The sequence below is a fragment of the Cetorhinus maximus genome, chromosome 1, assembly GCF_964194155.1.
Source record: "Cetorhinus maximus chromosome 1, sCetMax3.hap1.1, whole genome shotgun sequence".
In the NCBI taxonomy this organism is placed as follows: Eukaryota; Metazoa; Chordata; class Chondrichthyes; order Lamniformes; family Cetorhinidae; genus Cetorhinus; species Cetorhinus maximus.
Window position 1 is genome coordinate 171621326 of NC_135879.1, and position 25008 is coordinate 171646333.

The 25008-nt window shown below is 41.7% G+C and overlaps 1 protein-coding gene across 1 annotated transcript in view; it reads right to left on the reverse strand.

Moving 5' to 3' along the window:
* The window catches only part of LOC144676471 (sodium channel protein type 4 subunit alpha-like), a 199818-nt gene extending 175275 nt beyond the window's left edge, over window positions 1-24543 (reverse strand). Inside the window, exons 1-7 of the mRNA XM_078537156.1 lie at window positions 24463-24543; window positions 22037-22151; window positions 12473-12558; window positions 10113-10316; window positions 8747-8807; window positions 5961-6105; window positions 4024-4212 (exon numbers count right to left, since the gene is read on the reverse strand). Coding sequence (XP_078393282.1) covers window positions 4024-4212; window positions 5961-6105; window positions 8747-8807; window positions 10113-10316; window positions 12473-12558; window positions 22037-22151; window positions 24463-24478 — 816 coding nt within the window. The 5' untranslated portion in view covers window positions 24479-24543. The remainder of the gene's footprint in view (window positions 1-4023; window positions 4213-5960; window positions 6106-8746; window positions 8808-10112; window positions 10317-12472; window positions 12559-22036; window positions 22152-24462) is intronic.
* Window positions 24544-25008: the final 465 nt, after the last annotated feature.

The window sequence follows — 25008 nt, forward strand, 5'->3', positions numbered from 1 at the left end:
AATAGGTGGGAATGCATGTTGTGATGAGGACGTAAGGAATTTGCAAGGGGATATAGACAGGTTGAGTGAGTGGGCAAAAACTTGGCAGATGGAGTTTAATGTAGCAAAGTGTGAGGTCATGCACGTTGGTAGGAAGGATCAAAAGGCAGACTATTATTTAAATGGAGAGAGACTCCAAAAATGTGCAGCACAGAGGGATCTGGCTGTTCTTGTGCATGAAACACAACAAGTTAGCATGCAGGTGCAGCAAGTAATTAAGAAGGCAAATGAAATTTTGGCCTGTATTACTAGGTTGGAGTTTAAAAATAGGGAAGTCTTGTGACAACTGTACAGGGTGTTGGTGAGGCTGCACCTGGAGTACTGTGTACAGTTTTGGTCCCTGTATTTAAGAAAGGATATACTGGCATTGGTGGCAGTTCAAAAGAAATTCACTAGGCTGATTCCTGGGATGAAGGGATTGACTGATCAAGAACGGCTAAACAGGTTAGGCCTATATTAATTAGAGTTTAGAAGAATGAGGGGTGATCTTATTGAAATGTACAAGATTCTGAGGGGTTTGACAGGGTAGATGTTGAGAAGATGTTTCCACTAGTGGGGGAATCTCGAACTAGGGGACATAGTAACAGAATAAGGGGATGTTCATTTAAAACTGAGATGCAAAGGAATTTCTTCTCTCAGAGGGTAGTGAATGCCTGGAATTCTCCACCGCAGAGAGTTGTGGAGGCTAGATCACGGAGTATTTAAAGAGGAGGTAGATAGATTTTTGAAATATCGGGGAGTTGAGGGTTATGAGGAGCTGGCATGAAAAAGGAGTTGAAGCTTAGGGCAGATCAGCCATGATTTTATTGAATGGTGGGGCAGGCTTGAGGGGCCAAATGGCCTACTCCTGCTCCTATTTCTTATGTTCTTATGTTCCATGGTCTCCCACCTCTCCACCTCTATAACTGCCTCCAGCCCAACAATCCTCCAAGGTCTCTGCATTCCTCCAATTCTGGCCTTTTCCCATCCTGGTTTTCTTTGCTCCACCATTGCCAGTTATGCCGTCAGCTGCCTTGGCTTTATCTTTGGAATTCCCTCCCTAAATCTCTCTGCCTCTCTTTCCTCCTTTCAGACTGTCATTAAAACCTCTCTCTTTGACCAAGCTATTATCTCCTAATGTGGCTTGACGTCAAAACCTTATTTGATAATAACTTCTGTGAAGAGCCTTGAGAGTGTTTTACAATGTCAAAGGTGCTATTTAAATGCAAGGAATATTATTAAATGAACAAAGTGAAAACTGATCGCTCATCTGCTGCCATCTTGTGGACACAATTTATGGTTATCATTCAGTGCATCAAATGGCTTTCATGGTGGGCTCATTTGTCAATTTTTTTCTTCCTCCCTTTAAGAATATGATATCCTAAGTTCACCGCTTTCCCTAAACAACTGAATTCAAATCACACTGCCTTGGGAGCAGCAGGGACAATGTATATTTTACTGCTTTATTGATAATCAGTCAGGGTAACAGCGAGAAAGGGTGGAAAAATTGGTTCGACCATTGCCTCACTTTCCTGTAGCCACTAGGAGTGCTGCTTACCACCAGCCTTTCAACTCACTGCACGCAAATGGCAATGGATGGGAAGGGCCTGGGTCTACATCACATTTCCTTGCATCCATCTGCTACTTCCAGGGATTGCCATATGGAAGGTGACATTTCATCCTGGAAAGTGACTCTAAAGTTTCCTAATGGAAGGGGAAGGCTTTATGGCTGCCACTTCATCCTTCAGTGTGGTCCCCACTCATTTAGCTGTGCGGGTCTCTGTTGAGGGCTACAAGGTGGTCTGCGGGGCTCTTGTTCTTCTTTAAATATCTGGCCAGCCCTTCCGGTGCTGCAGTTAGAGTCCCATTGCTGCACCACCATGATTTTGTGGCCATGCGCGTGATGAAGCCTAAAGGAGGAAACTTGGCTGGACTAGCAGTGGTGTCAGAGCAGTGGGGCCAAGTCCCAGCGCCCTCCACACCCCTCCATTTAGAATATGGGAGAAGCAAATTCAAAGCAAGATGTGAAGTGCCTTGGGACATAGAAACATACACAGAAAATAGGAGCAGGAGTAGGCCATTTGGCCCTTCGAGCCTGCTCCGCCATTCATTATGATCATGACTGATCATCCAACTCAATAGCCTGCTCCTGCTTTCTCCCCATACCCTTTGATCCCTTTCGCCCCAAGAGCTATATCTAACTCCTTCTTGAAAACATACAATGTTTTGGCTTCAGCTACTTTCTGTGGTAGCGAATTCCACAGGCTTACCACTCTCTGGGTGAAGAAATTTCTCCTCATCTCACTCCTAAGTGGTCTACCCCGTATCCTCAGACCGTGACCCCTGGTTCTAGACTCCCCCACCATCGGCAACATCCTTCCTGCATCTACCCTGTCTAGTCCTGTAAGAATTTTATAGGTTTCTATGAGATCCCCCCTCATTCTTCTGAACTCCAGCGAATATAATCCTAACTGACTTAATCTCTCCTCATATGTCAGTCCCGCCATCCCAGGAATCAGTCGGGTAAACCTTCGCTGCACTCCCTCTATGGCAAGAACATCCTTCCTCAGATAAGGAGAACAAAACTGCACACAATATTCCAGGTGTGGTCTCACCAAGGCCCTGTATAATTGCAGCAAGACATCCCTGCTCCTGTACTTGAATCCTCTGGCTATGAAGGCCAACATACCATTTGCCTTCTTTACCACCTGCTGCACTTGCATGCACTAACTTCAGTGACTGGTGTACAAGGACACCCAGTCTCTTGCACATTCCCCTCTCTCAATTTATAGCCATTCAGATAATAATCTGCCTTCCTGTTTTTGCTACCAAAGTGGATAACCTCACATTTATCCACATTATACTGCATCTGCCATGCACTTGCCCACTCACTCAGCTTGTCCAAATCACACTGAAGCATCTCTGCATCCTTCTCACATCTCACCCTCCCATCCAGCTTTGTGACATCTGCAAATTTGGAGATATTACATTTAATTTCCTCATCTAAATCATTAATGTATATTGTGAATAGCTGGGGTCCCAGCACCAATCCCTGTGGTACCCCACTAGTCACTGCCTGCCATTCAGTCACTGCCTACTCTTTGTTTCCTGTCTGCCAACCAGTTTTCTATCCATCTCAATACACTACGCCCAATCCCATGCGCTTTAATTTTACACGCCAATCTCTTATGTGGGACTTTGTCAAAAGCCTTCTGAAAGTCCAAATAAACCACATCCACTGGCTCCCCCTCATCAACTCTACTAGTTACATCCTCGAAAAATTCCAGTAGATTTGTCAAGCATGATTTCCCTTTTGTAAATCCATGTTGACTCTGTCCGATTCTTCCACTGTTTTCTTTTATAATTGACTCTAGAATTTTCCCCACTACCGATGTCAGGCTGACTGGTCTATAATTCCCTGTTTTCTCTCTACCTCCCTTTCTAAATAGTGGGGTTACATTAGCTACCCTCCAATCTGTAGAAACTGTTCCAGAGTCTATAGAATCTCGGAAGATGACCACCAATGCATCCACTATTTCTAGGGCCACTTCCTTAAGTACTCTAGGATGTAGATTATCAGGCCCTGGGGATTTAACGACCTTCAATCCCATCAATTTCCCCAACACCATTTCCCTACTAATACTGATTTCTTTCAGTTCCCCCCTCTCACTGAACCCTGTGTTCGTCAACATTTCTGGTATGTTATTTGTGTCCTCCTTTGTGAAGACAGAACCAAAGTATGTATTTAGTTGGTCAGCCATTTCTTTGTTCCCCATTATCAATTCCCCTGTTTCTGACTGTAAGGGATCTACATTTGTCTTCACCAATCTTTTTCTCTTCACATACCTATAGAAACCTTTACAGTCAGTTTTTATGTTCCCCGCAAGTTTACTCTCATACTCTATTTTCTCCTTCTTAATCAATCCATTGGCCCTCCTTTGTACTATGTTAATGGAGCTATATAAAAGTTGTTTAATTTAATTTCTCGTCTGTTCTGAGACATACCAGCAGTGCTTTCTGTCGCCTTAATTCCAAAATCCGTTCCTCTTCTTCCTTTGCTTCTTGTTTTCTTTTGGCTTCCTTTTCATAGGAAGCTGCCACGACTGCCAGCACCAGATTTACGATGTAGTGAGCACCAAACATGACAACAACTATAAAGAATATAATGTAAAAGGCTCCACTAGCACGTAGTACCTGAAATGAGTTGGAGGAAAGTGAATTCTTCAAAGTCAACATAAAAAAAGACAAAAGATGGGTGACATGAATTAAACTTTAGCATAGATGATTATACCACAACCAATGTACAATGGTTAGCAATCATTACTTGGAATTTTCCTTGACTGTTGCACGATTGCCCCATGTAATGTGCAGTCTAATTAAATATTTATAAAAAACACTTTTTTTTTATTGCAGTTGTCCTTTGACCAAAGCATCAGAGTAGGTTACATTTGTGGTCCAGAGTGAACAATGTATGGTGCACTTGGTGGTAGTAACTAAACTTTCTTGCGTGGCTTGGGTTGTGGATGGCCTAGGGGATTGATTGTAGAGTGGCAGTGGTGTTACTATGTACTGTTGTTGTGCTTGCCTGGGTTTTTCAGCTTTGGGCTGGATTTTGTTCTGCCAACAAGGATTTGATAGAAACCCTTTAGCTGGAGCTGAGCATATCCCAAATGCCAGGTGCATGGTCTAGCTTTTTACTGGTTGAACCAGCAGTGGGCTTCAAAGGTTCTCCTGGTTCAACCTGAGGCCTACATGATTTTCTCAAATTGAACCAGAGTGGCCTAAATTTTAAATTTCAGTGGCCGATCAACCTAGTGAGCTGGCTGACTGCTCAATAGCGCAGATTGGTGGTCTAATCAATTCTAAAGGCCGAACATCATTACCATACCCCTGCAGGCTGTGTTCTAGAAAAGGGGTGTCAAGGCCAACACAACGTTGTGAGGCCTGAAGTTGACGTGGACCAGAGAGGAAGTGGTGTTGGGGGGCAAGGTGGGGGGGAGTGGTGGGGTGGAGTGAGGGAGGCGGGGGGGGGGGGGGGGGGGGGGGTGGGGGTGGTGGGGGGTCAAGCATCCTTTCACAGGGACAAAGGGAGAAACCCAGTGCAACAGTAGCCCAGGTGATTTCTGAACAGCTCATAAGCTCCACAAAATAAATAAAAGCTTACCTCTGGGCTCCTCTATGGCTGAAATGCCAACTGCAAAAGGGCAGAGAGTGCTTAGTACACACTCCGCTCAGTTCTGTCCTAACAAGGACCCAGGTTTACATATTAAAGGGGCCTTCTTTCTGAAATAAATAGATGGCTCAGTCATCCAATGTTAGGCCAGCTTGAGGATGGCAGCTGGAGTTCCGGCTCAAACAGGACGGTAAGCCATTGTCAGACTGCAACTGTCCTGATTACACTAGGCAGCCTGAGATAACATCCAATTCAATGCTGGATGGAAGGCTTTTTACCACCGCCTAACGGGGACACTGATGGGTTACAATTAGGAGGATGCCCAATGTCTTCCCTCTGTCAAACGCTAAGGGCATTACTGCTGGTAGGTAAAAGAGGCCGTATTCCAGATCTGGTTTGATTGGAGAATTGCTGCATTCTCTGATACCAAGCAACCCCTTTACCAATCGTAACAAATGACAACCAAAATAAACATATAAGTGAATGAACGAAAGAGGAAAAAGAACAAAAGCAAGTTAAGTTTTTAACTTAATATCAAATCAAACTTGCTTGAACAGGAAATGATATATTAAGTTCAGACTCATTATTCATCCAGTTATTTATATTCCAGCTGCTAAGCAAGTCCTCACTAGTCAGGGATTGTGAGGCAACTGGAAACTGCACTGCAAGGGGTAGTGGGAGAAAATATATAGGATTTATTGCAACTGACTAAATACAACTGAAATGTTTTATAAATAAATTGCAGTAGATTTCTCATTCAAATACATACCAAGTTATATGTGTTTTCCCAGTAGTCCAGTGTGATGAGTTGGAAGGCTGTAATTAATGCCCATCCAATATTATCAAAATTTGTGTATCCATTGTTTGGATTGAATCCTACGCCAGGGAGACAAGTAAAGTTTGTGGGACATCTCCTGTAAAGTGGTGATATATAGATTCACTTTGGTGTAATGCTTGTGCCTATGGAGTTAACAACTAATAAAATAGGTGGCAGCCATTATGATATTTTTAATCAAGCTGGAAACAGTACCGCAAAGCCTCCATCCAGCCAACAGCAATTCAGATTAATATTAATAGTAGCCTTATATTGGTGCATCAGTTCAGCATTTGTCCCAACAAATTAAAAGTTTAAGAGTATGGTGCACCTCATTCAGAAAGGTGGCATCATCAACAATATAATGATTCCTCAGCACATCACTTAGCCCAGATCACACACTCAGATAGAATGATGCAGCAAGGAAGGAGGCCTATCCAATATTCCATTACAGTACTCAGTTCCATTAGCAACTCCTCGGAAAATGAAGAAGTCTGTGCCCGCATTCAGCAAAATCTGGACAACATTAAGGCTTGGGTTGATAAGTGGCAAGTAACATTCATGCCATGCAATTACTTTTTTTTTTGAGTACAGGAGCAAGGATGTCTTACTGCAACCTTGGTGAGAACACACCTGGAGTATTGTGTCAGTTTTGGTCTCCTTACCTAAGAAAGGATATACTTGCCATAGGAGCGAAGGTTCACCAGACTAATTCCTGGGATGGCAGAATTGTCATATGAGGAGAGATTGGGCTGACTAGGCCTGTATTCACTGGAGTCTAGAAGAATGAGAGGGGGATCTCATTGAAACGTATAAAATTCTGACAGGGCTGGACACACTGGATGCAGGGATGATGTTTCCTCTGGCTGGGGACTGCAGTACAAGGGGTCACAGTCTCAGAATATGGGGTAGATCGTTTAGGACTGAGATGATGAGAAACTTTCACTCAGAGGGTGGTGAACCTTTCGAATTCTCTACCATAGATGGCTGTGGAGCGCAAGTCATTGAATATATTTAAGAAGGAAATAGAATGATTTCTAGACTCTAAAGACATCAAGGGGTATGGGGAGAGAATGGAAATATGGTGTTGAGATAGACGATCAACCATAATCATTTTGAATGACGGAGCAGGCTTTAAGGGCCGAATTACCTATTCCTGCTTCTATTTTTTTTCTAAGTGTCAGACAATGACCACCTCAAACAAGAGAGAATCTAAACCCCTTCTCCTGACATTCAAAGCAGCATCGCTATATTCCTCCACCAGTCAGGGCTATGCTATCCATCATGGAATTGGCTTGCAGTATTCTCTGAGGGTGAATGGGAAAAAAAATCACAGGGAAATTATCAACGTATGACCTGGAGTACTGTGGACCTGTTTCATCAGGTATCACATTGCAGAGTCTGCTATGGAGGGTTGACTCAATTCCAATCTTCCATCACCAGACATCTCATTTTAGAAATGTAGAAATATAGAAAATTTACAACACAGAGGCAGCCTGTTCAGCCCGTCATGTCTGTGCTGACTGAAATAGTTATCCAGCTTAATCCCAATTTTTAGCTTGTACGTTATAGCATATTATATGCATAGCCAAATATTTTTTAAATGTAATGAGAGTTTCTGCCTGCATCACCCTTTCAGGCAGTGTGTTCCAGGCTCCCAGAGATTATCCTCAACATCCTTCTAAACGTTCAATAATAATCACTTTAAATCTATACCACCATGCTCCCCACCCCCACCCCCCCCCTCCCCCCCACCCACCATGCGCCCCCACTCCCACTTCGCAACATTCTTATAAATCTCCTCTGTACTATCTCTGTAATCACATTCTCTCTATAATGTGGTGACTGGACATGTAAGCAGTACTCTAGCCGTGGCCTAACTAGTAGTTTACACAGTTATAGCATAGCTTCCCTTCTCATATAATTCCATGCCTCGACTAATAAATGCCTCCTTAACCACCTTACTACCTGTCCAGTCACCTTCAGGGATCTGTGGATAGGCACTTCAAGCCCTTTCTCCTCTACTCTTCTATCTTTTATTGTGTGTTCCCTTGCATCATTTGCACTTCCCAAATGCATTGCACAATACTCCCAGATTGAATTCCTTTTGCTACTTTTTTTGCCCACCTTACCAGTCCATAGATACCTTCCTGCAGTCTACAGCTTTCTTCCTCATTTTCAACCATAGAAGCAATTTCTGTATCATTTGCAAACTTTATAAGCATTCCCCCTACATTCAAGTCTAAATCACTGATATATATATATCACAAAAAGCAAAGGGCCCAGTATTGAGGCCTGTGGAACCTCAATGGAAACAGCTCCAGTCAAATAGGAGCCAATGTAAGTCAGTGAGCACAAGGGTGATAGGTGAATGGGACGTGGCATGGGTTAGGGTATGGGCAGCCAAGTTTTGCATAAGCTTAAGTTTATGGATGATGGAAGATGGGCGCCTGACCAGGTGTGTGAGGGAATAGCCAAGCCCAGAGGTAACAGAGGTATCAATAAGGGTTTTAGCAGTAGACCAGCTGAGGGAGGGGCTAAATTGGGCAAAGTTAGGTGATCTTAGTGATGGCGTGGATATATGATTAGAAAGTCCTTTCGGGGTCAAATACTACACCAATGGTCTGGTTCAGCCTCCTATGGTTGACAGGGATTGATGGAGTTGAGCTGTTCCTTTAACAATAACTTTACCTCATTGTTTAACTTTAGCAAAGTAAATGTTATAGTCAAGATGTGCTTACCCAGTGCCTGTTCCATTTCCACAAACCATGGTGTCAACATCTTCAATCACAAGCCAGTTAGCTGTAAAATATATAGAAGTCTATTTAAAATGGGAATATGGAGTGAAATGGATAATAATGAAGTTTGTGAATGTGCAATATTTTATTTTGTGGTGCCATGTTCTTTTCTTTTCCTGATACAAATATCTAGCATTACCCAAATATTTTTCATATATGTTAAAAATTAGTATGTCATTGAGTCAAACAGACAAGAAGAATCCTTGTGTCGTTTTAGATGATCTTGGCATTAGAGGGCCGTGACAATTGCTTTCAATATCCTTGAGCTGGGAAGAGGGGGAATAAAAATCAATCAGGGTTCCAATTTCTAGGCTAGCCCAATGGCTCATTTGGTTTATCCAATGAATAACTCAGCCACACAAATCAGGTTCAATACCTGAAATGAGTTTGCTGACCCTGGCCAGGGAATGACAGCAATCTGGTTTTGGAACATTAGCCAGCGTTCCAGCTCTTCATCATTACTCAAATTATCTCCATTGAAAGTATGCATGGGTGGAACTTGGGTATGGTTAGGATCTGCTGTGGTTGAATGATTTGTCGAAATTCATTGTCAAGAGGAAAATGGCTCCTTACATATAGCACTGAAGAATCCTCATTAAACTATAATTCAGCAAGGAGTCAATGCCATTGTGAATGGGGAAAGATGCGGTTGGAATCAGCTGTGTGGACCTTACAACTACTACTTGTGGATAAGACAGGGGAGAGAGCTTAAGAAGGTAGTTGGCAGTGGAGAAAATAATAGTTTTCAAACAATCATTATACGTACTCACCCATGAAGGTCAATGACCACTAGCAGTGCAGCATATGGAGCTTGGACACTGGGCACTGGTCAATTAATAAAAAGTTTGAAGGAATTGTTGCAATGTTAAGTCACACAACACACAAAAGGGGCAAATTGTTGTCCTTTTATATTTGTTGTGGTCATGCTGAGTACTCGTGATGGTGGCAGGGGGTAGGGGTGAGCGGTGAAGGGGGGTGGGTGGTTGGTGATGTGTCCACACCAATACAATGTTACTCCAATTCTAGGCCAAACCAGCCACTCTGTCCAACCGCAAAGTCTCACCTTGTAGGTGCGCAAAACAAATAATGAATGCTACAACAACACAATGTCAAAAAGTCATCAACATCTGTTTGGCCAATTCTGGACCTAATAGAAAGTGAGTAAGAACTCTATACATTCTACATTTTACAGTTAATTAAAAGACAGATGTAATTTCAAACTTCGAAAGGATATATAACTAGGATGTTCAGATAGCAGCAATCTTTCATCACCAATACAGCATTTATAAATGTATGATCCAACACTTACATTTGTTTTGAATATAATTTCCCCATTCTCTATGAGTAATGTTAATCCCAGGTGCCAGATTTTTTACACACTTGTGTGTCAGAACGCCTTTGAAAATTTGAAGTCCAAACAATGCAATTATTAGGAGGACAAACATCATGAGAAGAAGGACCTCCATTAGCAGCCTGGCAGACTTGAATATAGCACCAATGATAGTCTTTAGCCCTGCAGAAACAGTTAAGTTTTGCATTGAATGAAACATTCAGAAAATTATATCACAGTTGTGTTAAAAGTGGGGCCTGTATTCAGATTTAGGATTGTGTAGGCATTTCTGGTGGTTATTAGCTGTTAACTACATGAATTACTATTCTACTGCTAATATGCAATATTGTTCTTATATATTATTAGTTCTTAATGAACTATCTGTATTAGGTTAAGCCAGCCAGTGAATGAAAAAAAACATTTTTCTGCTCTTTAAGAAACCATGTCACTAAATAACTATGCCTTGTGATATACTTTTGGGGTAATTTGGTGGCAGTTTATCAAAGTGGTTTGAATCTTGGCTGGAACTTGGATACACTAAGTTGGGGCCTGGCATGGCATTCCAATTCAGGCTTGTAAGGAGTAAAGCCTCTTCCCACATCTAACAAGGTCAATGGAACAAAAAAGAATGAGGACAGCAGCAGAGATTTCAAATGCCACAATTCCTCTGTTGCTGGTCTCCAGATCTGAAGGAATAAGGTTGCCATTTGTACATTATACCAGGCTACAGAATGGTGGAAGCAGAGGCCAACTATGGATCAAAACCTCGCACTTCCTAGCAGGCCACTCTTCAGTCAAACTTTCGGGCTCACTAATATGGAAGGTGGTTTAGATGCACCCTGACTGGTGCTGTTGTTGCCACTGTCTCACAAGGATCTCTTCCTGACCATGAAAACTTTGGCGGGGTCAGGTGTAGAGATATCTGACAGGTACACTCAGCACTTAGAGCTGAATGTTCAAAAGTTTCATTTGTTTCATTAGCCCGACTGAACCTTGCAGCATCTTAGACGGGGCTGGTATAAGGTCAAGTGATTGGGTGGGTTGAAGTCTAGATTTGTCCAGCTTGGCATAGTGCAGTTACAACAGCATCTTCCAATGGTTTGTTGTCATTTGCATCAGACTCAAAATGGGAACACAATTGTGATCAAGGGCAGAATTATCCCCCTGTCGGTGGGGGCAAGTTCAGGAGCGGGTGTGTGCAGGCACGCCTCCGATCGGCGTCCCTGATTTGGGGCGCACTGCCATTTTACATGGGCGGGCCAATTAAGGCCCGCCCAGCATGACATCCGCCAGAAAGCTCTATGTGCTCCCTGTGTGGGCGGGGGGGATTCCCTAAGCCGGGAGTGCGCTCTTTCGCACATGCACGCGAAAAAGCGCACTCATCTCTCTGATGCTAAGTGCGGACTCAGGGAGATTGGCTCCAAATGTAAAAATATTAAAAATAGAAAAATAAAATTTCCCAGATATGTCCCCTCATGTGACACTGTCACATGAGTTGGGATGTGTCCATCACTTTTAGTTAAACTTCTATTAAATTTAAAATTTTTAAAAACCTACATGAAATCTCATCCCACCCTTGGATGAGGTTTCATGCTTTCTCTGAATCCCACTAGGGCTCCTGGCCTGCCCGCCAACCTTAAGGTTGGATGGGCAGGTCCATTAATGATGTTAATGAGTTTGTCAATGGCCTCAGTAGGCCGTTGACAGATCGGCAGGCGCATGGCTGATTCAGCTGAGCCCCCGCCGACCTGAAATTGAAATGACACGGGGTGACGTCGGGAGTTCCACCTGATGATACCCCGCATTAGTGAGCGGGCCTCACCCCCGCTCACCCAACCGGGAAATCCTGCCCCAAGAATTTAAAAGTTAAGTAAGTAAATATGTGCTTGCAAGTACTGACCAATTCTTGACCTACGAAATCGGTCAACCTCAAAGCAACTGGGGCTGGAAGTGGGAGGTACAGGTGAGGCCATGATTGCCTCATTGGCTTCAGCACTGAGTTACTTTGTATTCCGAAGGGAGATTGAGTTATGCACTGCTCATGTGCCCTTGTATGTGCCAGTGGCTTATCCAAGCCAAGAGGCTGATCCAAATCCCAAGATTCGGAATGTTGTCTCCAACCTGGGTGGGCGAAGATTAGCGCTGCTGCCCTTGTGCCAGAAGAGTGGACCTCCAGGAATTTTGATTTTATTCTTTGTGATGATAGAATAGTGAAGTTACATGTCCAACAGAAATGAAAGACACTTAAGAGTGCGCAATTGAATTGCCGTTACCAGGCATAGGTATGTTGTTGACTGAATGTTCTGTTTTACATTGCAAAATTGTTCAAATTTTCTCACCGGGTAAAATTGCAATCATCTTAAGTGCTCGGAAAGCTCTTAATGCTGATAATCCAGGAATTTTTGGAAATGCCAGCGTCAAATAACTGAAAATAAAGAAAGAATGTAATGCGACCTTGGTAATCACAACAGGGCTGGTTTTTGAGTTTAAACTACCACCAACATAGAGCTTCACATATTGGCTGCATTTTGGGAAATTATGGGGCTGACAAGCAAGCCACTCACTTTTGGACAAAGATTCCCTGTAAGTCCTTGTATTTCTGACAGTAATTTTGGGTTATGATCGGTTTTGTCAGCGAAGATAGTGTGGCTGGTCAAAAATCTTATTTGCCTTTTGACTTAAGTATTCATCAACTTATGTTCATAAATATCTGGCAAAATTAATTTTCTACATCATGGCTGCCACTTTCCTTTTCAGGAGGAAAGAATCCCAGGGAATGGTACGTGTGACTCTGCATGTAAAACATTGTCATAAAATCAACAGAGTGCATGTAGTGTGCCATTTCCACATCCTATGAAGTTGTAGGACCTGTGCCAGTTGGTTTTGACCTGAAACAAAACTGAGGCTGTACTAGCTACAAGATTTCTTAACCTTAAAAACCTATATGTTTGAAAGTTTGGAGGACAGTAGAGCGTGATTGTAATGTGCCAAGGGTGTGTGTTTTTTGGAAAAAAAAGTGAAGGAAACTCATCTAAGTAGGTAACCTATCCTTCTGAAGTAACCATCCTCCATGTACCGTAGGACTGTGTATCAGTAGTGCTGATTCAAGAGGGAGAGGCCCTTACACAAGAGGCTTGATACCAACTCTCAGAATAGACCTGTGAAAGACATTATGATTTTTAGCTGTCAAATCTAGATAGTAGTGCTTAGTAAACATATGGGGATTACTCCATGAGGCTGACTTGCATATACTACAAGTTGGGGTCCAGTTGAAAAACACCCAGGAGAAAGTCATGGAATGTCCCTTATCCTGCCTCTCAAGATTCTTTGCTAGGAAGATGGCAACACATCTGAATGTACTCTGCCTTCCATTCAGTGATTGCTGCTTGGCTGTTGAATCACTAGAGGTGAATGATTGTTGGGACTTTTGAAAATACTTTGTACATGAGATGACTCTGTAGTCAAGTAAGAAAGAAAGCAATGCTCCACTTCCATCTTTTTAAAAAATTTATTCACGGGATGTGGGCTTTGCTGGCTGGGCCAGCATTTATTGCCCACCCCTAATTGCCCTTGAGAAGGTGATGGTGAGATGCCTTCTTGAACCGCTGCAGTCCATGTGGTGTAGGTAAACCCACAGTGCTGTTAGGAAGGGAGTTCCAGGATTTTGACCCAGCGACAGTGAAGGAACGGTTATATATTTCCAAGCCAGGATGGTGAGTGGCTTGGAGGGGAACTTCCAGGTGGTGGTCTTCCCATGTATCTGCTGCCCTTGTCCTTCTAGATGGTAGTGGTCGAGGGTTTGGAAGGTGCTGTCTAAGGAGCCTTGGTGAATTCCTGCAGTGCATCTTGTAGATGGTACAAACTGCTGCTACTGTGCGTCGGTGGTGGGGGGAGTGAATGTTTGTGGATGTGGTGCCAATCAAGCAGGCTGCTTTGTCCTGGATGGCGTCAAACTTCTTGGGTGTTGTGGGAGCTGCATTCGTCCAGGCAAGTGGGGAGTATTTCATCACACTCCTGACTTGTGCCTTGTAGATGGTGGACAGGCTTTGGGAAGTCAATGTAATCTGTTTTAGTATTAGATAAAACAATAGGAATGATTTCTTGGTTCAAGTGAAACTGGTGAAAGATCAATCTGTCAGAATGCCAAATCAAAAATCTCCAAGTGTTTATTTTAAATGTGATAAAGTTTTCTGTCACTATCACCCTTTCAGGAAATGCAAACCAGACTCTCACAGCCGTCTGTGTGAAAATATTTCTCCTCGATTCTCCTCTAATTCTTTCACCAACTAATTTAAATCTATGTTTCCTGGGTCTTGACCTCTCTGCTAAGGAAAATACGTCCTTCTGCCTAGGCCCCTCATAATTTTGTACATTTCAATTAAAGTCCCACTCGACTTCCTCTGATCCAATGAGAACAACCCCAGCCTATCCAAACTTTCCTCTTACTAAAGTACTCCATTCCTGGCAACACCCTCATAAATCTCTTCTGTACCCAATGTTTTGAATGTCAAACTTACCTTAACGCTGAGAGTGCGGAGGTCAGGAACTTCAAATCCTGATGGGCCTCAGATATTTTGTGCATGCGCAGACTAGCAGCAGGCTGCATATGCACAAATCGGCATTGTTACATTTTTTTGGCCCAATGCACTTGTGCATAAGGAAACAGGGTGAAAACCCGGGTCAGGTGATTGGGAGCAGAGCGCCATGGCCAGCAAGTGTCCCAGGCAGGGGAAAAGGAGAGGGGACAGGGAGAGGTCTCAAAAGGAAATCCTAGTCAAGGGACAGAGGGAGGGACAGAGACAGGTCCCAATTAAGTTAAGGGAAAAAAGAGAGGAGCAGAGAAACAGGGTCCAATTAGAGAAAGGGCTCTGGGTAGCAGACTTTAAGTGAAATGGGCTTGAAAGAAGCCCCGGTAATCGAAGAGGGCTCAGCAGAAGCCCTGAACATCTAATTAGGTGCCGGAGGTTTGTGACTCCATGCTGCGGGCCATTCAGGCAAAGGTACGTCTTTGGAGCAATAGTGTTCTTCGCAGCGCAGCTGAAGGTCTGAAGTTGTGTTTGTGAGTTGGTGCTTGAGTGTATACTCAGGCATCCAGGGAAACTGAATCTTGGAAGGTGAGATTGAAACCCTGCAAGGTGGACCGTTGTTGAAGTTGTCCGAGTTGGAGCGACCTTTGGAGAAAATTCCAAGGCAAGATCTTTGAAGGTGAAGATTGGAACCTCTCGTGAGAGAGGCAGGGCTTCAGTGAGATTGGTTGAGTCACAGTGTTACTGACATCTGGGTGGGTTGTTGAGGAATCCATGGAATCTGTTTTGGTCATATTGGCCATTTAATGTGTAGCATGGTGTGTTCGACCATAGCTGGCTTGTTAATTCACATGTATCTCATACTTACCCTGAATGTTAGAGTATAAGATAGACATTGTAAACTGTTTTATTTTTCTGACCTTGTATAGTAAAATTTATTTTTGTTTGTTTAAAACCTGTGGAATCTTGTGGCTTTATTCACCAGGCAAATGTCTTGTATCTCAAACTTTATCTACTTTAAACAAAATGTTATTAGTCCCTGGTTGGATCTTACCAAAAACCTGGGGGCTGCTAAATGATTGTAACATAAATTGGGGTCTCTTGGGGGATTTCAAACCCACAGACAAATATGAGTGCTGGTTCTTGCTGGGGTTAAGGTTGATAAGATTTCCACGGTGATTTTTACTATACTGAATTTTTATGACCAGGATGGGAGGGCTGCGCAGTTTCTCTAACCCCACTACTCTACAGTTCACACCATAAACGTAAATGTTTAATTTACTCACCAAAATGGGCAACTGTTTACTTTCACTACTGTTAGACCCAGAATAAAAGGGACCTTAATCAGGCTTCCTTCAATAATCTCAAACTAATTGATTTATTATGAAAAAAACCTTTTTCTTTAAAACAAGTTACAAAAAACTGTTTAATTTATAATTTGTAATCTGGAAGTGTAACTATACACCCCTTTGAAATCCGAACAGACGGGCAAACACACACAAAACAAAGGATAAGACAAATAGGGTCTCTGTGGAGGTTGGCATAAGGGGGAAAAAATGTTTCCACAATGGGGACACTTTATGGAAAAGGATTAAGTTCAAAGGGTTTTGACACTGCCAATATGGTGGTTCTACATGTGAAGATGGCTCACTGATTACAGTAGATGTCTGGAAGTCCTTTCCAAAGTGTCTTTGGTGAAACACTGTTTCTGTTGCAGCTTCGCAGGTCTTCAATTACATGCCGAGATGAGAATTTTCTGGCTGAAGGTGAACAACCACTCCAAACTCCAGGCAATGCAGGGAGAGGGAGAGAGAGAGAGAGAGAAGCAATCTTCCTTCTCGGTTTGCTCCCAAGGCACACATTGATTTATAAAAAAACATGTTCAGACAGAACTCTTCCCAGGTCAGGTGTTTTTCACCCAATCAGCATGGGCCCACAGCCTGGAAACAGCAGCTTTTTCCCCCAACAGCAATTAAAGCTCAAATATGAACAGTTCTTATTTGCCTAGATGCCTTGCTGGTTATTTAACTGAAGTCGCGTGATTTATTGGAAAAAGCAGCCTGCTCACAATCCAAGGTGAACTGAACCTTTTTTTAAAAAGAAATCCAGGTCAATTCCCAAGAAAGTGTTCTGATATTCCAATGTCCTTCCAATTTTTTAAAACACATATAGTTCTTGGAGATATGGATTCCCAACAGAATGAAAACCAGAATAGCTTTGTCAATTGCTACGACCTTCCTGGAGGGGGAAAATGTTTCTCTGAGTGATAAGCAACAATTAACCAAGGCTAGGTTAATTGCATTAGTAGAAGAGGTAGAGTTAAAAGCATGGACTAAGAAAGTAGATATAATTGAGGTAGTCTCACAGCATCTGAAATTAGAAGAAGGAAGTGCTCGTCCAGATAGCTGTTCAATTGAGTTAGCTAAAATTCATTTGCGGATGATGCAGCTTGAGAAAGAAAAAAATAAAAGAAAATCAGATTGGGAAAGGGGGAAAAACAGAGCGAAAGAAACGGAAAGGCAAAAGCTTGAGCTTGAACTCCAGAAAGAAAAATAAATTAAATGGTATGAACTGGCTAAAGAAAAGCTTAAGTCACATGGTTTAAGAGAAGCTGTTCCAGTCAATAAAAATGATAAGAGTAGACAATAAAAGGAATGGAAAGTATATTTTCATTGCCGTAAGATTGGGCATGTAAAAGCAAATTGTTGGAAGCCAAATGGTAAACTAGTGGCAATAATAATGATGCCTAAGGAATCTTTAGAAAAGGTTGTACCAGAAAAGGAAATGTGTGTTAAAACGGTGTCAATGGTACAAGTGAAATGTGTTCACTTAGAACCTAATAGAATGGGGGAATCTGGCTTAGGATGGTCAAGGGTATTCTCCCTTGAATGCTTTTTTATTATTCATTTATGGGATGTGAGCATCACTAGCTAGGCCAGCTTTTATTGCCCATCCCTAATTTCCCTTGAGAAGGTGGTGGTGAGTTGCTGAAGTGAGACAGGTTGCTCAAGGTTATAGAGATTTTGCCTCACAGGGAGAAGTGTTCACTTAATTCTCCAACAAGTAAACAAATCAATATTTTGAGAGCTACTGGGGCAGAATAATCATTGATGATAGCTGGTGATACAATTTGTGTTTCAGATGGTTTGATGAAAGAGAAAGTATTAATAGGGGGTCTTTATGGAACTTAGGAACTTGTTCCCTTATGTAAAGCTAATTGATGAAGTGACTTAGGAAGCAGAATTGTTACTATGACAAGCGTTTCTTGTTTACCTATGGAAAGGATAAATTTTATACTGGGTAATAATTTGGCAGGTTTGAAATTCTTACCATCTCCGAGAGTTTGAAGAGAGCCAGCTGAGATGAGAGAAACAGAGATTTTGCAGGAGGAATATCCTGGATTGTTTCCCAGTTGCATGGTAGCTAGAGCCTGAGCTCGTAATGCTAGACAGGATGAAGTGAAAAAAATCACTAACCCAGGACGCAGAAAAGTTAGTATTATAAATGAGGAATGTCAAAGGCTGTGTGAGAAATTGGGCTCTGCTATGGACAAACTGGTCAATGTGGAAAGCCAACTTTCACGCGCAAAAGATGAGTTTGCTAATAAAAATTGAGAACTGGTGAGAAAATTGGAGTGTTGGTCACAGGAGGTAGAACACTTGAATGAGGACTTGAAACATCTAAACGATAAACTTGTAGAAGCAAATTCAACAAAGTTAGATCTTCAAGCAAAGCTTGATGTGCTTCAAGTTTCATAGGTCTCTATTAAAACTCCTTGAACAGGAAAAGGAATTGTTGATGAATCAAAACAATTGGTTGAATGCAGAATTAAAAAAACCCAAAACTAATGAAATGTTGGAACTTCATCGCAAAAAGAGCAGTGAAATTCTTGAACTTTGATGCTTTGTCCTCTACCACTGGCAGGACAGACCCAGCAGCAGTGGCGGCACAGTGGTGTACAGTCGGGAGGGAGGTGCCCTGGGAGTCCTCAACGTCAACTCCAGACCCCATGAAATCTCATGGCATCAGGTCAAACATGGGCAAGGAAACCTCCTGCTGATTACCACGTACCTCAGCTGATGAATCAATGCTCCTCCATGTTGAACATGGCTTGGAGGAAGCTCTGCAGGTGGCGAGGGTGCAGAGTGTACTTTGGATTGGGGACTTCAATGTCAATCATCAAGAGCAGCTTGGTGGCACCACTACAGACCAAGCTGGTCGAGTCCTAAAGGACCTAGCTGCTAGACTGGGTCTGCGGCAGGTGCTGAGGGAACCAACAAGAGCGAAAAACATACTTGACCTCATCCTCGCCAACCTGCCTGCCGTAGATGCATCTGTCCATGAAGTACTGGTAGGAGTGACAACCACACGGTCCTTGTCGAGATAAAGTCACATCTTCACATTGAGAATACCCTCCATTGTGTTGTGTGGCACAACCACTGTGCTAAGTAGGATAGATTTTGAATAGATCTAGCCACTAAAGATTGGGTAGCAATGAAGAGTTGTGGGCCATCAGCAGCATCAGAATTGCACACAATCTGTAACCTCATGGCCCGGCATATCCCCGACACTACCATTACAACCAAGCCTGGAATCAACCCCTGTTCAATGAAGACTGCAGGAGGGCATGGCAGGAGCAGCACCAGGCATACCTAAAAATTAGCTGTCAACTTAGTGAAGCTACAACACAGGATTACTTGCATGCCAAACAGCATAAGCAGTAAGCGATAACAGAGCTATGCGATTCCACAACCAATGGATCAGATCTAAGCTCTGCAGTCCTGCCACATCCAGTCATGAATGGTGGTGGACAATTAAACAACTCACTGAAGGAGGGGGTTCTACAAATAGCCCCATCCTCAATGATGGGGGAGCCCAGCACATCAGTGCAATAGATAAGGCTGAAGCATTTGCTACAATCTTCAGCCAGAAGTGCTGAGTGGATGATCCATCTTGGCCTCCTCCTGAGGTCCCCAGCATCACAGATGCCAGTCTTCAGCCAATTTGATACATTCCATGTGATATCAAGAAACAGTTGAAGGAACTGGATACTGAAAAGGCTATGGGCCCTGACAATATTCCAGCAATAGTACTGAAGGTTTGTGTTCCAGAACTTGCCACACCCCTTACCAAGCTGTTCCAGTACAACTACACCTGCGATTTCCCCTCTAAGTCACTCACCATCCTGACTTGGAAATATATCTCCGTTCCTTCACTGTCACTGGGTCAAAATCCTGGAACTCCCTCCCTAACAGCACTGTGGGTGTACCTACGCCACATAGACTGCAGTAGTTCAAGAAGGCAGCTCACCACCACCTTCTCAAGGGCAGTTAGGGATGGGCAATAAATACTTGCCCAGCCAGTGAAGCCCATGTCCCGTGAAATAATAAATTTTTTAAAAATTGTTACCGTAGCTTGGAAATCCTTCTGTCATAGTCATTACCTTTTAACAGTCTTTCTGGCAATTTGATCTTCTTTGGGTTTGAATCTAATATTTTTTGCACTCCCAAATGTAAGAGGAAATTTTTCCTGCATTTCTTGAGACCCTGGACTCGATCACTACCAGAGTGACCAAGAATAGGAAAATCGGAATATAGGGGGTTGGAAAATACTATTTTGATCCATCTGGTTGACATCTGTGTTCAAACAACAAAGCACCAAATGCCTGTCCAACTCTTTCTTAAAATTGCAGATCTTATCAACCTCCTGAACAGTCTATTGCAGACATTTACAACCCTGTTTGTGCAATAATAATATCTAATTTGTCCATATTTCTTTTTCTCAGCTTCATTTCATGCCTCTTTGTTGTTGGGCTATGATAATTTAGGAGAGAATAGCTGAATATTTGAAACAGAGGAAGATACAGGGCTATGGAGAGATGGTGAGAACATTGGTTAAAGATTTTGGCTAATTTTGGACTGCTCTTGCAAAGGGATGGTTGCAAAGAGTATGGTTTTCAAAAGGAGGGGTATAGTGCCTGAGGAAATGGCACAATTTTCAAGATCAACTAACGTGAGGAGTAGGAGGTAAATTGGGTGGTCAGCAGTTTAGTAGGCATGGGGTCAAGGGAGCAGAAAATTAATCTCATGGACAAACTCATCCTGGTGAGGGCTGATGGGGGAGATAGAAGAGAAACTAGAGAAAGACATAAATTCAGGGCTCGGGCAGCGGGAAGTTTGGGGAAGGCTTGGCTTGGTGTGAAAGAGGATAGAGGGAACCAGGTAAAGCAGCTGAATGGGCTATCTCAATCTTAAGAGACTGAGCTAAGTCCATGAGTTCCTCACAGATGTTGTTGGAGGAAAAGGTGGAAGGAGCGAGCATCTCCATTGAAAACAATAAGCTTCATTCTTGGTCTGAGAACTAAGTTGAATCTGGATGGTCTCTGGAAGCCATACTACGGCCTGGACTACAGAGTACCTGGCTTATTGTGTGGTTTCCCAGGCTCTACAACTTATGTTTTCCCTCTTCCATTCTTTGAGGGTCATGTTGCCTCTTGTTGGTGACATCAGAAATGGTTCAGCAGGGAAGGAGACCTAATCTGGCGGTTCGCTATGCAATTTGAAAACAGACTGAAAACAGCATATTTTTTCACTATATAATGGTGAAATACATTGAACAAAAAGATACTCCACTTAAGCTTTCCCTTAGCATTACATGGTTTGGAAATCTTGTTGTCACTCACATCCCTTTCAACTAGGAGGAAGAGAAACTGGATTCTGAGTTATTTCACACTGATCTCACACAACTCCCAGCAGCCAGATAATAGGCATTGGCAGAGTTGTAGGAGCAGTTTGTTCTTAAAAGTCTCTGTCAGACACAAGCACATTACAGTGTTTAGCTCAGACTGGTCCAAAAACATGGACCCTGTTATTTTCAATAGAAATGTTTGGGATTGTTATCCATCAGTGGGATAATGGAGGAAAAATATAATGAGCATAGTTTTCAAAAGGAGGGGGGTGGGAAAGCAACAAAAAAATGCAAATAAATTAAATTTAGGGAATGAGTGTCATGCTGCTGATATTCTAGTAATACGACTGATGACTAAAATGCTATTGATTTTTTTCAAAAAATACCACTGTAAGAAGGTGTAAAACTTGGGGTTTTACCTTCTTATTCTTTAAACTATTTTATCCTTTTACATACTTTTTAAGGTCATTCTGTTTTTCAAATAATTCTGAAGTTAATGGTGTAAAACCTACTTTAATGTCACTGAAGCAAAAAATTAAACCAGGAATCAGCCCCCTCGGGATCAGCCTTGGACAATTACTTACAATTAAACTTGCAACTAAAAGTTGCAGTTACAAAACAACTTTGAAATGTTCTTGAAGAAAGAAAATATACTCATTACCTTTAGAACAATAACAAAGTTTAACTTACGCCAACAAAACTACTGTAAAGTCCAACCAGTTCCAGGGATTCCGGAGGTATGAAAACGTATGTAGTGCGAAGCCCCGGGACAGTACCTTAATAATTACTTCCAATGTATATATTCCTGTAAAGATGAGACTAAACAGATAAATAAAGCATTAAGACAATATAAACATAGTCATTTTTCTCCAATATAATTTACTCATTTAAGTAAATCTTAAATACTATTTTCTTTAAAGCTCTGGTTGCAATTAGCTTCAGCTGTGTATCAAGGGAAGGGTTCAGCGCTTAGTGATTGTTGAAAAGAACAACAGAGTCAAAAGAAAGGCAACTGGATGCATAATGGAGACTTAGCGCACTAATAATAGTTATTATCATTACACAGATGTGTAGGGAAAATGTATTCTCTAGTGGATGGAAATGAAATGTAAAATGAGGGGCAGAAAATGAACAAAATTTGAACTAAGATAGGAAACTGCTATTTGACAAAAATGCAACTTTTTGCTTATACAAATCTGATCTATAACTTCTTTATTTTGGTTAAGTACAAAAAATCTCTATGCCTATCCTTAAGTAACTCATATTTTTCTAAAAAGGAAAGCCTTTTGTTTTAATATCAAAGCCAATACCAAATACCATTACCAAAGGCATGGTAGGTGAATATATTTCCCAATGTGGAACTAAACCATTCAGATTAGAATAGTCTAATTTTGATGCTGAATCAGTAGTCTTAGCAGCCTTGAAGTAGATACAGGAAAACACATTGCTAGGTTTCCTGTTCCTGATTGCCATATGGTGACTGGAATATATGTGATTGGCTATTAGGTGAGTACAGAGTGGCCAAATAGGCTACTGACACAAGTGGAGATGCACAGTGGATTTAGATAACATAATAATTCTTTTCTATGCTTTGTGCTTTTCTGATTCTCCCGTGTGTCTTATTGTTCTGTCTCAGTATCAGTCTCTGTGTTGCTTCTCTTGCCTGATATTCCTCTGTCACCTTTCAGATTATCCCACTCCTGGTTTCACCTCTTTCCTTTTTTTGAATAGTGTAAGTTCATGGATGCTATGGTTCCAGCAGAGAGCCAGATGTCAAGGAAGCACAAGTTGGTTAACCAGTGCTACAGTGTTCCAGCCCTGACAAGTGTGTCTTCCTGCTGGAAGCATAGAACTGGCAAATTAACTCCTCTGTCACTTGCTGCTTGATTTGTTTTCCTGCTTCACTCCATGAGAAAGGAAAATGTTCATAGAATTAGTAAATATAGATGGACATCTAGAGAGAGGGAGAGAGGGGGAGTGAGGGAAAACACTAAACCAAAGCTTCCCAATCTAAGTGATTCAGATGATACCATAAACCAGAAATGGCTTCTAACAATTATCTGAGGCTGGGACAAGGGAGAGCCTGTAAATCATTCTTAAGTGCCTGTTATATGTTTTCCCCTTCAAACTATAGACTGTAGAGACAGTAAGTGCTAATCCTGCCTTCAGTAAAGGGCATTTCATACATCAGCAGCCAGGTTGCTTCAGGCAGCTGATCAAGGATGATTACAATTGATGACTGTAATCACTATAAGTTTATTGAGTGATCAAATTTGCAGTTTATCAAGAGAAAATAACTATTATTGTATGTGCTTTCAGTAAATACACAGCATGACATAGAATGGAGATGATATTCAACCTGGCAATGAAAACACTTTAGGGTAAACTTTTATCTTCACCACATGACAATAATGGAGTGGATTGCTCGCATTATTAAAAAATGCACCTGATTCTCATTCCATTGACTTTACCAGATTATGGACCAAATAGAATTACATAGAACTTTACAGAACAGAAACAGCCATTCAGCCCAACTTATCCATGTTGATGTACATGCTCCACATGAGCCTCCCCCCATCTTTTTCCATCGGACCCTATCAATATATCCTCTCTCCCTTCCTCCCTTGTGTACTTGTCTTGCTTCCTTCTAAATCCAACTATGCTTACACCTTAACCACTCTCAATGGTAACGAATTCCACATCATCATCACTCTGAGTAGAGATCATGTGGTGAAGAATAAGATTTGCTTCCATGTTTCTTAATCTTTCAGTAAGTTTCAGCATAAATAAGTTTAACATCTCAATTCAAGGCTACTTACTGAAAGTATAATGTCCACTAAATAAGGAACCAGTCTTTATAAATAAATTTTCTGCCAGACATTTACCATTCCTTATATAAATGGTAATTTTGTCAAATGATCCTCCAGTCTGCAGTCTGCTTTTATAGGAGTACAGATCAGAGATAGGTCTTTAAAATTCTAATTGTGTGACCTGCAATCCTATCTAATGCAACATCACACCAAGAATAGATACTAACAATAAATTACCACTAAGATATATTATATAGAATCACATAGAGGTAAATACAGCACATGCTATATACCACATATACTCACTCAACAATGGCAACATTTTTATTCATTGCCAGCAATAACATATTCACAAAGATTGTTCCAATGATTATTAAATTAAAAGATGTAATTACATATTAAGGAAAAGTGATCAGAATTAATTCAAAAAACATATACATTTATAAAACAATTTAAAAATCTTGAAAAAACATTCTGTGTCAAAGGACAATTATATCACTTAATTTTCCTGAACAAACATCTAACCATCATAAATGAAAGTACCTGAGTTTCTAATGATGACACAACATAGTCTAAAGTGTACTTAGGATAGTATCGATTGATAGGTATTATAACAACAATGTTTCTGTTATATATGGTACTGTTGAAGAACTAACAACAATTGCCAACAGCATCTCCAATGCAAAGTAAACAAAGTAATATTTGTGTGTGCAAAGGTAGTAGTTTCCATGGGCATCTCAAAAGGCAATGCTGTCCTTAATGGCAGCTTGAGTAGAAACAAGGTTGTTTAAGATGGAGAATACTGGTATTTTATAGCCACTGGTGAAGTCAGATCATCTGCACTGTACAGGG